Source organism: Phyllobates terribilis, unplaced genomic scaffold, assembly GCF_046119375.1.
Source record: "Phyllobates terribilis strain yellow unplaced genomic scaffold, ASM4611937v1 Scaffold_5__5_contigs__length_657084704, whole genome shotgun sequence".
NCBI lineage: Eukaryota > Metazoa > Chordata > Amphibia > Anura > Dendrobatidae > Phyllobates > Phyllobates terribilis.
In genome coordinates, this window is record NW_027362765.1 from 230,577,751 (window position 1) to 230,595,414 (window position 17,664).

General features: G+C 42.6%; 1 protein-coding gene across 1 annotated transcript; it reads right to left on the bottom strand.

Annotated features, from left to right (window-relative positions):
- Window positions 1-212: 212 nt before the first annotated feature.
- Window positions 213-15,615, bottom strand: LOC141272812 (uncharacterized). The gene is made up of 6 exons (XM_073683885.1): window positions 15,462-15,615; window positions 8,868-9,041; window positions 5,423-5,602; window positions 3,094-3,231; window positions 1,723-1,860; window positions 213-747 (listed from the first exon to the last, which is right to left on the bottom strand). The coding sequence occupies exons 1-6, from the start codon at window positions 15,553-15,555 to the stop codon at window positions 689-691; spliced, it is 783 nt and encodes a 260-aa protein (XP_073539986.1). The 5' UTR covers window positions 15,556-15,615; the 3' UTR covers window positions 213-688.
- Between the last annotated feature and the right edge of the window lie 2,049 nt (window positions 15,616-17,664).

A 17,664-nucleotide genomic window follows, 5' to 3' on the forward strand; every position in this document is an offset into this window, starting at 1 on the left:
CATTTTTAAGCAACCAGGTGTCCAGAGCAGCGGAGCCTTTGCCATTTGTATTACTAGTTATATGGGCTACATTAGAGTTTTGTTCACACTGAGTGTTATCTACATAGACCCTCACAAGTGCGTGGTTGTAGTTCTGTGTGGACAAAAATTATGAGGGTGTTGTAAGAAAAATGATCAATAATGTAATGATATTCCACAAAAATCTTTACTCATTATTATTGCATACACTCACTTTTTATTTTGCAATGTAGACAATGTGACACGTACAAAAAATAAGGAACAACCCAAATGTAGAGGAATATATCTAGAGCAGTGTTTCCTAAACCCCATCCTCACGGCCCCCCACGGGTCATGTTTTCAGGATCTCCTTAGTATTACACAGGTGAGTGAAGTATCATCAAGGCATCAGGAATTCTCTCACCTGTGCAATACTAAGGAGATCCTGAAAACATGACCTGTGGGGGGCCGTGAGGATGGGGTTTGGGAAACACTGATCTACAGTGACCATATAAAAGACAATGTAGTGGACAGTGCGATCTGAAGAAATGACTGGAAACATTGATATATAGGTGTTAAAATAGGAGACAAGCTGAAGAGGGCCCAAGTATTATAGGACATGACCCAGAGGGAAAAGCGTGCACAAATAGCATCCAAAGCACACAGATCAGTGGCAGCAATAGACAGCTTCTCATTTTCCTCCTCCGAACAGGAATATTGTACCAGTGCTATTATGTAGGAATGAAGGAACTGGAATAAAAGATAGGAAAATACATTAATGTCGTCTTTTTTGACTTTTGCCTAATCTATTTCATCGGTGTATTAGATTTCATTTAATTGAATTATGTAAGTGTAAGCTCCACATATAAAAATTATATTAGGGATTACAGTGCAGAAATAAAATGTAAAATATAAAGTTATAATTAGAATTGCTTCCTTTAATAAATGATGCAACCCAATAAAGCTGCACGCTGTCATTTGAATGGATAGTCTCTGAAGTCACCTAGTGGTGGTTCTTGGTATTGTACATTTTCTTGACTTTTGTTTCGATGATTCTCCCTTAAGGCCGTGTGCCCATTTTGGTGAGTTTTTAACGTTGCGTATTTTTTCTGAATCAAAACGCAGCGTCTTCCAATTCAAGCAAAGTGGATGGGATTTATAGAAATCTGACGCCCACTGTGTTTTCTTTTACTCAGCACAAATTGACCTGCGGTGCGTGTATGAAATCCGCAACATGTCAATTTCTCTTGCAGGTACGCTGAGTGTTATGTGCAGATTTTTCCCCATAGACTAGCATTAGATGAAAAAAATATGCAGGTAAAAAAATGCACATTTGTTTTTAGTGTGTTTCCGTGGGGAGGTGAGTGATTGTCTATTTAACATTAATACTTTTCTTCAAGGACCAAGTGTGGTGGAACATTTTCTGAATCCCCTGCCCCGTGCACCAAAAGACTATGATTCCGATTCATCAAGACCACAATTTTCCCACCGGTCTTGATGTGGCGGCATGCAGGAGTCACTTTGTAGGAGCTGGGCGAAAATAGTTTGAGAACAACATAAGTCGCAAAATTTTAGCAGTGAACCAAAATGTTGTGACTTTTCAAAGCTTTTTACTACCAGAATTCTGGCGTAAAAGCTTTGAATGAATGGGGCCCTATGTTCCAACCTGGGATTGAACCTGCTATTACTTCTATGAATGTAGAATACCATAATTGATTTTCTTACTGTTCAGCGCTTTAACACATCTGTTTCCGCAATTTTTACAGCACTTGAATAAAGATGGGCAGTCATAGTCAGATAAGCAGGGTTTGCTCTCACTTCCTAAAACACACGGTGCACTTGTAGGACATTGACCAGCTCGTTCTAAGAGAAAACAAACACAACAAACCAATGATTAAAGGGTTTATCGCTTTCCACTCACATGCACATTGAGAAGTGGAGGAGGACAGGTGATGTCACGTCTACTTATACTTGCTGGGCTGCGTTTTCAATCAGTAGGTATCCTGCACCTGTCTCATTTAGAAGAATAGGAGACGTGCTCGATAACTGCCGAAAGCGAGCGCACCCCAGCAGATATCAATGGACTTCTTGAGATGGAAGAGCGCGGAGAGGGTCAAACCCTTTAGAGATGAACATGTAACAATTAATTGGTGTATCTAGGCTTCATTTATGTAAACCATTTGTACATTTAGAGGAAATTATGAGAAATAAATGGATGGTGCAAAGGCTCAACAGGTTATCGTTATCATACTACTTTGCAATGTATACATAAGGGCAGATCCTCCTCTTTAGGCCACGGCCCCACTATCAGTATTTGGTCAGTATTTTTTCTCAAGAGTGGGAGCCAAAACCAGGTGAGGAACAATCAGAGAAAAGGTATAATGGAAACAAGTCACCAATTCTGCATTTATCACCCACTCCTGGTTTTGGCTCCCACTCCTGAGAAAACATACTGACCAAATACTGATAGTGGGGCTATAGCCTTACATTTACACTTCGTTTTAATATATGTACAGGGGTTGTCTGAGGTTACAAGAAAGGATCTGAATTTTTTTCTTCCAGAAGCAGCACGACTCTTGTCCATTGCCATTGTGTCTGATATTGCATTCACTTAAATGGAGCTGAGCTGAAATACTAGGGGTTTCCTATGGACTAGTGTGGTGCTGGTTCCAGTCTCATACATTTCATTTATTGGCTTCATTTTTAGTAGTGTGACTGACGTCAATGTATAATAGTAAACTCTTTCTCAAAATTTCTTTTAAGGCCAGGTTAAGACGGACATATGATAACTCATCCGATCTGTATCTGTATGTCTGGTTTTTTTAATTCCATATTACCTCCGTACTTATACATCAATAGTCTAAAAAGTTTAAAACATACATGATCATATGCAGTTTCCTACATTAATAACTGCAATGTATCCGAAAAATCAGATGCAATAAGTAGGATTCATAAGGGATCCAATTTATTTCTTTCTGCACTCCCATAGACTTGATTGGACGAGTCTCATCCGAAATACGGAAGAGAATAGTGCATGCTGCAATTATTTTTCACACAGTTGTCTGAAAAAGCCCTTAGGGTCTACTCAAATTTTACCTGCAAGAACTTCCTGGCATTCCGTTCTGCAGATTTTGGGACAGCACTTGTAGCCATCCAGACATGAGGCATCATCACAAAATGATCTTTCTTGTACTGCACAGTTAGAAATCGCCTCTTGAGGACAAAATCCTGTTCCTACAAAAATAAGATTCATCATTCTGTTTGTCTTATAGTAAGTCATAACTGCACAATCAAGTAAGCGGTAGGACCCCTAGTGTTAGCAGACGAAACACCACACATCAAAATGACATCATGCCTCCTATAACGTGTACTGTTAGAAGCATCATGTTCTTGACATGAATCTTTGATGTGAGCCTGAAAAGTCGATGTGTGATATAGAGGGAAATGCGGTAATATATAGGAAATTCCTGCAATAAAATGTGCTGGAGATTGCAAGGCAGCTGTAATTTGAGAGAATGAGTTTACAGTAAAACAACTACTCTAAAGATACATTTAAAGAGGTTGTCCTCTACTATGATACTGATGACCTGTCCGGATCAGAGGGTGTCCAACACCTCCTCTGATCAATTGTTACCAGTATCGGCAGCTGCTCCACAGGCCATTCCAGGATATTGCAGATCCATTCCTATTCAAATGCATGAGGAGCTAATTTGCAGTACCTGGGTGCGGTCAGTAGATAGTGTAGGATGCAGTGTTGTCCTGCTCAGTATGTTGGTCTGACCCAAACTTCGACCCATTCTTTACTCTTCTTTTCCTATTCCTCCCCAGCAACACCACCCACCCAATAAAACTCTGACATTTAGATTGGATAAATTTAAAACCTGAACAATGTAGTAAATTTGGTATAGTCCTTGAAGCTGCAGAACATCTGGGGACTATCAAAAAAACAACTCAAGTAAACCATAATTACTCCCAGCCATAACCCCGCAGGCTCAGGAACATCATAACCCCAAGGGTCCCTTTTCCATGAACAGACCATTAGCCACTATCCCTTTGTCGTTCCTACTCCCACATGTCCCCCTATGATTTGGGAGGGCGGATGGGACTGGGGCTGTCGAATTACACACTTGGACTTGCTCCAACAACATCTGCTTCGGTCACCAGGTGCCGCCATATACTCGCTATAGGGACAACAGTGGAGGAGACGTCATGGTCAATATCACTGGATGGCGCAGGCACTGTCTACCTAGGGATAATTGTGTGGCTGTGAATAAGTTGTGTATGCTGACCTGCTCAGCAGGTATAATCAGTTCTCTGCTGTGCCAATGGGCCAGTACCACACACACTACATAAACTCTCAGAATATTGCAGGGAATTGTCGTTTATTGAGTTTGGTTTACCTTGTACATATCTAGTGCAATTTATTTGCTGATATCCTGTTCCTCACCTGGCTTGATCCTGACCTTGTTTGCTCCATAATCCCTCCTGACTTTGACTCCAACTTGTCCTACTATGTTTTTTACAGACCTCCTGGTATCTGACTCCTAGCAATTCATTTCACTTGTCTTCTGATTCTGTTCCTGGTTCTGTCCCTTCAGTTACTAACCCTGCTAATATGATCACTCTTTCCTCAGGCTAACACGTCCAGCCAGCAGCTACTTCATTGACACAACCCAGGGACCCCTCTGTCAGTCCAGAATCCTGTGCAACTTAAAGGGTGAAGGCTGTGGATAGTTTGGGATCTGCTAGACAGAGTGGCTAGTGTCAAGTCTGTTCAAGGTTGCCTTTTTGAGCTGATGACATCAGACAAATTTTATAGAATAACAGCATCTCTGGCTATTTTATGTTTGTAGATTGCCAGATTTTCACCAGTTTTGACCTCTAAAGGCTCCATTAATAATGTGCAATTGACTCTGAGCTGCTATGATAACTCCCATATACATAGCACAGCACATACAGAGGGTTTCCTGCTCTTCATTTCTTAAAATAAAGGGACAAGCAGAGGTAGCGTGGAGGAGATTATACAGCAGTACTGAGTAGTGTGGATGTAAATCTAGCTATGGGGGTGAGGTAAAAGACTTGTCTGGAAGCTCAGCATAGTCTCTGTATCTCCCTTTCCTATTTTCTCACTCTACTCCTCACTAGTCCTTCCCCTCTACTTTCCATTGTAAGTATAATAGGAGGTATAACCTGATACCTCCCTTGCTGGCAGTCTGTCTTGTCTTGAACAAGATAGAGTTGAGCTGTTTTTCAGTTTTTCAACTTCAGTAGAAGAAGTGTCTCATAAGTGGAGAAAGATGCAGTTCACTCTGATAACATATATTACAAAGTTTCTTATAATCTCTTATACTAATGATTTATGTAAAGTTTGTTAAAGTAAAGTTTTCATTTAAAACACCTTGTCTTGTAATAAAAATGAACTTACTTGCTGTGGACTCAATGCTTGGTTTGCCCATATCATTTAAATTAGGTACACAGGTACGTCCACAAATTTTTTGGCAACACTTGAAGGTTCCATGGCATTCTGAATCTGATGTGCAGTTGTCATTACATTTTTGAGCAGAAGAGAAGGCATTAGAGAAAGATGGACATATGCCTGTTTTTTCTGTGGAAGAACACAGGATTTTTTGGTCTAAATATGCATTAAATCAAGCAGGTCATAATAACATAGGGTGAATAAGTGAGGAGTTAGATGTGCCGTGTGCAGTTTTTAATGTCATTCCTTTCAAGTTTGGATAAGGTAACAGTGAGGTAGTTGTGACTTATGGAACACATCCCTAAACAATAGGTGTTCATGTATCAGTGCAGCCTGCTCCAACATATAAAACTGCCTCCTTATAAATGATGATTGATACATTTTGCACCATATTGTCAGTGTTTCCATATGCTTGAATCCTTATTCAAAACGCCTGATGGCGCTGAACTTGAAATCATTTTTAATGAAGAGTAAAGGGAATCTGTCACCCCCTGGGAGATATCGGACCTCTAATATGGGCATACAGGTGATAGAAAAGTAAATCTATACATACCTGCATGGCCCATAGTAGAGGTCTGCTTGCTTTGACATATCTTTTATTCCCCCCCTCCCCTAAACGTCACAGGTCCCTATAAACTGCACTCTAGATCTCCACATCCCGCGTATGCGCAATGCGCCTAGAACTTAAGGCCGCATTGATGGGGACAGAGAGATCACTAATAAATACTGATATTGCGACAAAATGTATCAACAGCACATTCCCTTTTTAAACATGGCGATGTGTTGCCAATAGCTATTTTTTTTTTTTGCTGGCATAAACAATCCAAACACTTGTTTTCTTTTGATAATCACTGGCAGATACTCAGGTTCATTCCTATCAATGATCATTTTCCAGTTATCTACTGGTGTGAAAACACCATTATGCTGTTCGGGAACATGTCATCTCGAAAAACACTGTTTATTTGCAGATATAAGTAAGTACATAGCCTTACAATGCTGCATGGGCACCTTACTGAAAATGTGGCTACTGGGAGAAAATGAACTTATTTCCACCCAAGAGCTGCCGTCTTTCAGTCACAGGGTGGGCACACAGTGATTACAGTCACCGCACAAAGCACAGCACACTTTGATTGACAGCTTGCTTTGCATAGATGGACTGCAGAGCGAGTAATCAAAGTGCTGGTGCATGCTTTCTGCTGCCAATCACAGTATAGTGAGCAGTGCTGTGAGCGGCGACTGTAATCGCTCCATGCTCAATGCAGAAGTAGTGCTGTTGCTTTAAAAGCATTCAACAACTATTAGAAGTAACACAAGCACAGGAGACAGGAAGTTTTGTGCTCCAGAAGCATCCAGCAACTAGAGGGGTTAACACAGTCACAGGAGACAGGGAGTGTTTTAGCAGAGCCCCAGGGGGTTTGTGGGGAAGTTGGTTACTGTCTGGCCAGAGCTGAAGAGAAAGGTGGCTTATGATCTGTATCTCACAGAAGGCAAAGGAACAGAATTCAGGTCAGGAGGGAAGCTAAACAAAGGTCAGTTAGACTCCCTGAGCTAACAGTGTGGAAGATAATGCAGGATAAAGAATGCTGTGTATTATTGAGTCCTTGTGAAGGAAAAGCCTGTGGTTGTGTATGCATTAAAACTGTGCTGTACTGTGCTACTGCATAGACTGTGTACTACTGTGCTGCAAAGGAGACTGTACTGTTATCACTGGAGCCTGTTGCTCAAAGAGACATTTATATTGCACTGGCCGTGCCTCATTAAATGTTACTGTTCTACCGTTTATTAGGACTCTTGTCAAATGGGTCTGTCTGGTCAGCAATTGAATCTATCCTGTGCCTATGATCTAAGCTGCAGCCTATGGTCGCCCGGAATAACGGTTCCCCGAGTATTCCAACGAATTCATGTAACCGGTCTCGCCTCTATCTGAACTTAGGTGGCGTGCATATAACACCCGCTCCATGACTGAAAGCCGACGGCTCCTGAGAAGAAATAAGTTCATTTTCAGTAAGTAGCCCAGGCAGCAGTGTAACTCTATTTCCATTCAGATTAACCCTATATCTGCAGGTAAATAGTATTTTCCAAGGTGACAAGTTTCCTTTAAAAGGAACCTGTTATATTGAACATGCAGTCAGATCTGCAGGCAGCGGGTACTCGAGCTAGAGGAAATGAGGAGCAAGAGGAACTGAGGAGCTAGAGGAACTGAACAGATTGAGAAATAGTTTAGTGGGAAAAGATTCAGGCTATGTGCCCACGATGCAGAAATGAAGCAGAAAATTTCTGCAGCATTTCTGCATCTCCCTGGCAGAAAAAACGCATGTTTTTCCCCATGTAAAGTAATAACAGCTATGCTTACCTCTGGTTTGGGCGTTCCAGCGATGTTGGTGTTTGGTCTCCCAGGATTCACTCTCACTTCCTGTGGACAACACTGACATCTAAAAGAAGTCAAAGAGCAGCAGCAGCTCTCACTTCTGCCGGGTGTCTGTTTAGGCCAGAGGAGGTGAGAGTGAAGCTGCCGCTTACTAGACTGTTCAATAAAATCAGTGTTTTATCAGCAGGAGATTATCACTAAAGGAAAAAGTCCATAGAATGAATACCGGCAGTCTCAGTATAGTTATTCTCAATGACTTCAGTGGTGCTTTGCATTAGCAGAAGGAAGAAGTATAAACAATCTGTAAACTATACAAGGAAGAAGAAAACTGCAGCACTCATTTCCAATTAGATTTTATTTCAAAAGATTAAAAAGCAGCCAGGCATGTAAAACACTGGTCCAAGAAGACGCGCTTACCTAGCGCAAAACGACTTTTGTCTGTACTTTCCAAGTGCTTTATATGTCTCCCTGCTGCTTTTTAATCTTTTGAAATAAAATTGTGGAATTAATTATGACCAGTGAGTGCTGCAATGTTCTTCTTCCTTGTATAGTTTACAGATTGTTATCAAAACAGGACCAGCTGCCTTTTGCCATCTAGTCCTTTGCTCTGTGTAACCGCGCCCCCAACACTTTTTGGCAGTTTTCTGCCTATGCACAGTGTACACAAAGCTTTCAATCAGTGGTGTGAGCGGGTAACAGAGAGCTGCACATTCAGAGAACGACTAGACCTGCAGCAGAGGAGAATTTATAAAAATGACTGCATGCAGAGCAGTGACGCATCACTGTAATCAGTGTCTCAGCCCCTACATCAAATTCTCTCAGATTACACAGCAAAAACCTGCTGATGGATTTCCTTTAAACAATAAATCATTTTAGAAAAAATAGTAATTTTTCTAAGCAGATATACAGTAGGTTGTACATGTTCTATTTTTTATTCTCCATTTTATAAAGATTGATCAAAACTGAATATTTTCCCACATTCAGTAAGTACAGTCAGAAGCTGGCATACTCAGGACAGACACTTACCCTTGGCAGGAGGTTTGCATATTGTGTGGCCATTATCAAAACAGCACTTAAAGTCCCTTGGGCATTCGGTGTCGCTGTCACAGAGCTTGTGATATACCTCATGTTCATTCTTGATATAATACCTCTGAGGGGGGCAGCTTCCTGGCTTGATATTGAAGATCTTATTATACAAGCCTGTAGAAAAATAATTGAACAAATATTATTTTTAACCATTACTAAATATATACATGCATGCATTTATATTATCTTAGGACAGGAATTTGGTGAACAAAAGGTTGGGGGCAAGTAATGCTTGAAAGTAAAACAATAAGTATTACTTACCCTCTGCAGTCCCTGCTGCCCCTGCACCGCCTCTCTGCTGCTCCCTGCTACCCCTGCGCCGCCTCTCTGCTGCTCCCTGCTGCGCCTGCGCCGCCTCTCTGCTGCTCCCTGCTGCCCCTGCGCCGCCTCTGTGCTGCTCCCTGCTGCACCTGCACCGCCTCTCTGCTGCCCCTGCGCCGCATCCCTGCTGCTCCCTACTGCCCTTGCGCCGCCTCTCTGCTGCTCCCTGCTGCCCCTGTGCCGCCTCTCTGCTGCTCCCTGCTGCCCCTGCGCCGCCTCTCTGCTGCTCCCTGCTGCCCCTGCGCCGCCTCTCTGCTGCCCCTGTGCCGCCTCTCTTCTGCTCCCTGCTGCCCCTGCGCCTCCTCTCTGCTGCTCCCTGCTGCCCCTGCGCCTCCTCTCTGCTGCTCCTTGCTGCCCCTGTGCCGCCTCTCTTCTGCTCCCTGCTGCCCCTGCGCCGCCTCTCTGCTGCTCCCTGCTGCGCCTGCGCCGCCTCTCTGCTGCTCCCTGCTGCGCCTGCACCTCCTCTCTGCTGCTCCTTGCTGCCCCTGTGCCGCCTCTCTTCTGCTCCCTGCTGCCCCTGCGCCGCCTCTCTGCTGCTCCTTGCTGCCCCTGCGCCGCCTCTCTGCTGCTCCCTGCTGCTCCCTGCTGCGCCTGCACCGCCTCTCTGCTGCTCCCTGCTGCCCCTGCGCCGCCTCTCTGCTGCTCCCTGCTGCGCCTGCGCCGCCTCTCTGCTGCTCCCTGCTGCGCCTGCGCCGCCTCTCTGCTGCTCCCTGCTGCCCCTGCGCCGCCTCTCTGCTGCTCCCTGCTGCCCCTGCGCCGCCTCTCTGCTGCTCCCTGCGCTGCCTCTCTTCTGCTCCCTGCTATTCTTTGTTTTCGCAGCTGCAGCCATGATTTTCCGTCTTTAACAAATGACCACAACAGCCTACCTGCCTCAGCATCACTGCTGAACCCAGTGATTGGCTGTAGCGGTCACATATTATAGATTGGATATCACCGCTGAAGCCTGAAAACTGATGTGTAGCAGCAGAGAGGTGACACCAGGTGGACATGCTCTGCACAGTTTTATAAAGCTTTACTATGCCTCTAAAATATTGTCTATATATACAGTATTCTATTTATGAACATGATGGAACATGAAGAGCGCTATGAAAATATATATTCGGTTCTATGGTTAAAAAGTGTAAGCCAATTTAATAGTTCGCACATCCAACACTAATTACAGTGCAATTCCCTGCTTCATCGATCCAGGCCCATGGAAGAGCTGCTCTTGGTCTGACGAAGCCATTCAGTAAATACATAGTTCGCCATTCATTTAAAGGGAGTCAGTCAGTTAAAGAAGCATTCCCATCTAATTGTTTTATTATTAAATCTGTGTATATGTGTATGTAGTTTAGTGTGAGTGTAATAATATACTCACCTACCGCTCCGGGATCCAGCGCCGTTCTGCTCCTCTTCTGAGTGACATCCCCCCTCTGATGAGTCTCCAGGTCTCGCTGCGCTCTATGTGACCCGGAAGTGACTTTTACACTGTAAGTCTATGAAGTGCCAGAACGAGACACTATAGGCTTTCATTGTAAAAGAGACTTCCAGCTCACACATAAAGTATATAGTGAAATGGTTAGTCTGAATAGCAGTGACGTCCCTCAGAAGAGGAGCGCTGTACACCACAGAGACCTATGGTAGGTGAGTATACCATAGACTCAGACTATATTACATGCACATGTACACACATTTAATAAAAATAAAATTAGATAGGAGTACTTCTTTAATGTCAGTTGTTCTCTAAATGGGCTTGCAGGTCCTAGAAAGTTGAATAAAATGATATCTTGATATCTGCAATCCGATGTTTTATTCCAGTGAAATTCACATATTCTCAATATGTAAATGAGCTGTTCAAGGCTATGGGCCGGACACTGATCTTCCTGAGAATCTCCTTCAGAACTTATTTTAAATGAAAAGAAGAGTTACCGATGTGAGACAAATAACTAACTTACAGACATGTCTCCTTACAAAGACATTTGCTGCAGCTCTCACAGCTCTGCTGTATTGTAACACTATTGTAACCCTGTGTGCCAGTGAGATGGAAGCTGGAGCAGAGAGGAACCTGCAGATGTGTCAGGTATAATCACACACAGCTCTGCAGGGAGATCAGGAGAACGGCCATTAGACATCACACTGGTAACCATTACACATCACACTGGTAACCATTACACATCACACTGGTAACCATTACACATCACACTGGTAACCATTACACATCACACTGGTAACCATTACATATCACACTGGTAACCATTACACATCACACTGGTAACCATTACACATCACACTGGTAACCATTACATATCACACTGGTAACCATTACATATCACACTGGTAACCATTACACATCACACTGGTAACCATTACACATCACTCTGGTAACCATTACACATCACACTGGTAACCATTACATATCACACTGGTAACCATTACATATCACACTGGTAACCATTACACATCACACTGGTAACCATTACACATCACACTGGTAACCATTACACATCACACTGGTAACTATTACATATCACACTGGTAACCATTACACATCACACTGGTAACCATTACACATCACACTGGTAACCATTACATATCACACTGGTAACCATTACACATCACACTGGTAACCATTACATATCACACTGGTAACCATTACACATCACACTGGTAACCATTACATATCACACTGGTAACCATTACACATCACACTGGTAACCATTACACATCACACTGGTAACTATTACATATCACACTGGTAACCATTACATATCACACTGGTAACCATTACACATCACACTGGTAACCATTACATATCACACTGGTAACCATTACATATCACACTGGTAACCATTACACATCACAATGGTAACCATTACATATCACACTGGTAACCATTGCACATCACACTGGTAACCATTACACATCACTCTGGTAACCATTACATATCACACTGGTAACCATTACATATCACACTGGTAACCATTACATATCACACTGGTAACCATTACACATCACACTGGTAACCATTACACATCACACTGGTAACCATTACATATCACACTGGTAACCATTACACATCACACTGGTAACCATTACACATCACACTGGTAACCATTACATATCACACTGGTAACCATTACACATCACACTGGTAACCATTATATATCACACTGGTAACTATTACACATCACACTGGTAACCATTACACATCACACTGGTAACCATTACACATCACACTGGTAACTATTACATATTACACTGGTAACCATTACACATCACACTGGTAACCATTACACATCACACTGGTAACCATTACATATCACACTGGTAACCATTACATATCACACTGGTAATGCTTCCTTTCATTTAAAATAAGCTTTGGAGGTAAATTCCCAATGAGATCTGTATCCGGCCCATAGATCATAAAAGCTCATTTACATATTAAGAAAAATGTGGATTTCTCTAGAATAAGACAGTGGATCGCAAACATCAAACTGTCATTTTATTCATATTCCTATACCTATATGCCCATATAAACATCTTAGCAGGGTTGATCCTGCTGAGAGATGCCCTTTACAATGTATGCCTATACTTAACCTTCCACTGAAATAATAGCATGCGTTAGAGAAGCCAGACCCAGGCCGGCCTGTGCACGGAGCCTGTATGCTAGCACACGGTCTTCAAATTTCAGTGCTTCAGTAATAGTTATAAACTCTGCATATTAAAAATAATACAAAATAAAAGCATCAGTATGAAATTTGGGGCATATGGTGGTACAGTGTGTGCCTATAGACTACTATGTAAGCCTGATAATAGATTTGTACAAGTGTATTGACTCTATAGAGGTCTGGCAACCTGATTTAGATGTATTCTATGATGGGTCAAACGGACTTGTTGGCATTCTGGGAAAACATTCACTATGACAACAGTGCTTATTCTTTGATATAGGTATGCTCTCCATTTAATTTATATGCTGTCACTTCTATATTGTTACTGTTTTTTTTTCTTCACGACTACTTAGTATACTACATGTATAATTTACTATATATACCGATATCGCCTCATAAATTTGTTATCTGGTAGCCAGTGTGCTGGATTTTGTCATCCTACGTACTGCCAATTTCTTTGCGTTTTTTTGTATATACAGTACAGACCAAAAGTTTGGACACACCTTCTCATTTAAAGATTTTTCTGTATTTTCATGACTATGAAAATTGTACATTCACACTGAAGGCATCAAAACTATGAATTAAAGCATGTGGAATTATATACTTAACAAAAAAGTGTGAAACAAATGAAAATATGTCTTATATTCTAGGTTCTTCAAAGTAGCCACCTTTTGCTTTGATGACTGCTTTGCACACTCTTGGCATTCTCTTGATGAGCTTCAAGAGGTAGTCACCGGAAATAGTCTTCCAACAATCTCGAAGGAGTTCCCAGAGATGCTTAGCACTTGTTGGCCCTTTTGCCTTCACTCTGCGGTCCAGCTCACCCCAAACCATCTTGATTGGGTTCAGGTCTGGTGACTGTGGAGGCCAGGTCATCTGGCGTAGCACCCCATCACTCTCCTACTTGGTCAAATAGCCCTTACACAGCCTGGAGGTGTGTTTGGGGTCTTTGTCCTGTTGAAAAATAAATGATGGTCCAAATAAACGTAAACCGGATGGAATAGCATGCCGCTGCAAGATGCTGTGGTAGCCATGCTGGTTCAGTATGCCTTCAATTTTGAATAAATCCTCATCAGTGTCAAAAGCAAAGCACGCCCACACCATCACACCTCCTCCTCCATGCTTCACGGTGGGAACCAGACATGTAGAGTCCATCCGTTCACCTTTTCTGTGTCGCACAAAGACACGGTGGTTGGAACCAAAGATCTCAAATTTGAACTCATCAGACCAAAGCACAGATTTCCACTGGTCTAATGTCCATTCCTTGTGTTCTTTAGCCCAAACAAGTCTCTTCTGCTTGTTGCCTGTCCTTAGCAGTGGTTTCCTACCATGAAGGCCTGCTGCACAAAGTCTCCTCTTAACAGTTGTTGAAGAGATGTGTCTGCTGCTAGAACTCTGTGTGGCATTGACCTGGTCTCTAATCTGAGCTGCGGTTAACCTGCGATTTCTGAGGCTGGTGACTCGGATAAACTTATCCTCAGAAGCAGAGGTGACTCTTGGTCTTCTTTCCTGGGGCGGTCCTCCTGTGAGCCAGTTTCTTTGTAGCGCTTGATGGTTTTTGCAACTGCACTTGGGGACACTTTCAAAGTTTGCCCAATTTTTCGCACTGACTGACCTTCATTTCTTAAAGTAATGATGGCCACTCGTTTTTATTTACTTAGCTGCTTTTTTCTTGCCATAATACAAATTCTAACAGTCTATTCAGTAGGACTATCAGCGGTGTATCCACCAGACTTCTGCACAACACAACTTATGGTCTCAACCCCATTTATAAGGCAAGAAATCCCGCTTATTAAACCTGACAGGGCACACCTGTGAAGTGAAAACCATTTCCGGTGACTACCTCTTGAAGCTCATCAAGAGAATGCCAAGAGTGTGCAAAGCAGTCATCAAAGCAAAAGGTGGCTACTTTGAAGAACCTAGAATATAAGACATATTTTCAGTTGTTTCACACTTTTTTGCTAACTATATTATTCCACATGTGGTAATTCATAGTTTTGATGCCTTCAGTGTGAATGTACAATTTTAATAGTCATGAAAATACAGAAAAAATCTATAAATGAGAAGGTGTGTCCAAACTTTTGGTCTGTACTGTACATCAATAAAATATTTACTGTTTGTAGCCATTTAACTCCTTGTTCTTCTCTTTTTTGGATTTATCAATTGTGGACTGGCTGATGGGTCTTTGCCAGTATTGTTCTGATTTATATATGGCCTTCTACTCTATTACCAATGCACCCATTGGACGTATTGTTACTGACTCTAAGGCCACGGCCCAACTATCAGTATTTTTTCTCAGGAGTGGAAGCCAAAACCAGGAGTGGGTGATAAATGCAGAATTGGTGACTTGTTTCTATTACACCTTTTCTCTGATTGTTCCTCACCTGGTTTTGGCTCCCACTCCTGAGAAAAAATACTGACCGAATAGTGACCAAATACTGATAGTGGGGCCGTGGCCTAAACAGGTACCTGAATCATATGAAAAGTCCTTATAGTTATCAGAAAAGGACAGAAGTTGTTATAAATATTAAAGTAGCAAGTCGCTAAAGGTTGTCTCTCCACCTACCGTAATCATTGATCTTTTCTGACGCACTGATGACCAAGGTACAAAGCGGAAGCAGCAAGAGCAGAAGAACGGAGACTTGTGTTATCTTCATCATGGCGGCAATGATGTCTTCCACCACACTGCCAGGCCATTATTTATATCTGCGCTTTGTTACTGTGGGTGGTTGCATGTAGAGGTGTGAGGACTTTTTTTTGGAGCAAATTAGGTTTCCTCCCACTATCTAAATAACCTGCTGTAGAGGCCGCGCCTGGAGCTAATGTCCTTATAGACAGGTGAGTCATCCATCTACTTTGCATTTTGGGTCACTTGGGTATGTACAAGAATAGTAAAGGAATACATACAGTTACTCATAGAAGCTGGTGCCATAATGATACAATGAGTAATGTGGAATTGTTTTATAGTTTATAACAATTAAAGTATGACAATGTTGGGCACGGACATTTCACAGAAATCCATGTGTGCAACTACTAGATTAGCAGGAACTAAGGGGGCTCACATCCACTCAGAAATTAGATCTAATTAGTATTAACTGTGTATCATGGAAAGCAAGAATGGAAAATGAATGCAGATCACTGGGAGACCAAGACGAGAGGGAAAAACCCACAGGGGACAGAGTGGAGACCTAAATTATCATGAATTTGTGTCTTGAAAGGGCCCCTCTCTGAGGCAATGAAACCAGAGGAACACATGATAATACAGCCCACAAAGTCCTGAGGTCTCACCTCTCCCCCTTTTTCATATAATTTAATCTCATAATCTTCTGAGATTATTTCAGGGTCAAGCTGTGTCCATCACAAGCTGTCTCTGGAGAAATTTTCAGAGGGCTCATACCAGTCTTGAGCCATCCTCATTGGTCCATTGGAGCTTTTGGTGGGAATTCTTCTGATCCAGGGTCTGAAAAGTTCTAGGTGTAGAAGTCCTGCCCATTATATTTATACATACACACATATATAAAACCTGTTTGGACTGTCACAATATTTATTAGACAGGGGTTAATCGCCTAGCTAATACTGGGTGAACATGGTAGATTTGATTCATTCATTGATTTAATGTTACTGTTGATTTAAATTATTGAAATGGTTTCTCCACACAGTATGATGGTTCCCCACACACAGTATCATGGTCCCCAAATACAGTATGATGGTCCCCCACAACCCCAATACAGTATATTGTTTCCCCCATAGCCCCCGATATAGTAGGATTGTCCCCCCCACATAGTATGATGGTTACCTACAGCCACAATACAGACACAGCCCTCCATATGATGATCCCCCAGAGCCTCAATACAGTATTATAGTCCCCCACAGCCCCCCCAATATAGTATGATTGTCTCCACAGTCACAATATTATTTGATGGTTCCCCCACACAGTATGATGGTTCCCTCACACAGTATGATGGTTCCCCCAAACAGTATGATGGTTACTCCTTAGTCCCCCACACAGTATGGTGGTTTCCCCACAGTATAATGGTCCCGCCACAGCTACAATACAGTATGATGGTGCCCCACAGCCTCCATACAGTATGATGATCCCCACACATAGTTTAATGGTTTCTCACAGCCAAATACAGTATGAAGGTCCAGCAAAGCCCCCCATATAGTATAATGGTCCCCTCACACAGTATGATCATCCTCCACAGCCCCAATAGAGTATTATGGTCCCCCCACACAGTATGTTTGTCCCCCACAGTTCCAATACAGTATAATGGTCCCCCTACTTAGTATGAGAGTTTCCCCACACAGTATGATGGTCTCCCACAACCCTCCATATTGTATGATGGTTCCCCCACACAATATGATGGTCCCCCACAGTCCCAATACAGTATTATGGTCCCCCCACAGACCCCCCCCCATATAGTATGATGGTCCCCTCACACAGTATGATGGTCCCCCACAGCACTAATACAGTATGATGGTCCTCCCACAGCCCCCATATAGTAAGATGGTCCCTCGAAAACCCTCATTATCTCCCACACAGTATTATGATTAGTGTTGAGCCACCCCCGTAGTGTTCGAGTTCGGTTCGGTTCGTCGAACACCCGTGTGTTCGCCGAACTGTTCGTCGAACTGTTCGTCGAACACCTTCGAACACCGTTAAAACCAATGGCAGGCAAACAAAAACACATAGAAACACATAGAAAACACCTTCAAAGGTGTCCAAAAGCTGACAAACTGCTCAGAAGACACAACTAACACATGGAAAA

What these genes read in the sequence shown, in the direction of transcription:
- LOC141272812 (XM_073683885.1), bottom strand. Translation starts at nt 15,555, where the DNA reads ATGATGAAGATAACACAAGTCTCCGTTCTTCTGCTCTTGCTGCTTCCG. An exon ending in AGAAAAGATCAATGATTACG is followed by an intron (nt 9,042 to 15,461) that starts GTAGGTGGAGAG and finishes ATTTTTCTACAG; the next exon opens with GCTTGTATAATAAGATCTTC. An exon ending in AAGCATTGAGTCCACAGCAA is followed by an intron (nt 3,232 to 5,422) that starts GTAAGTTCATTT and finishes TTATTTTTGTAG; the next exon opens with GAACAGGATTTTGTCCTCAA.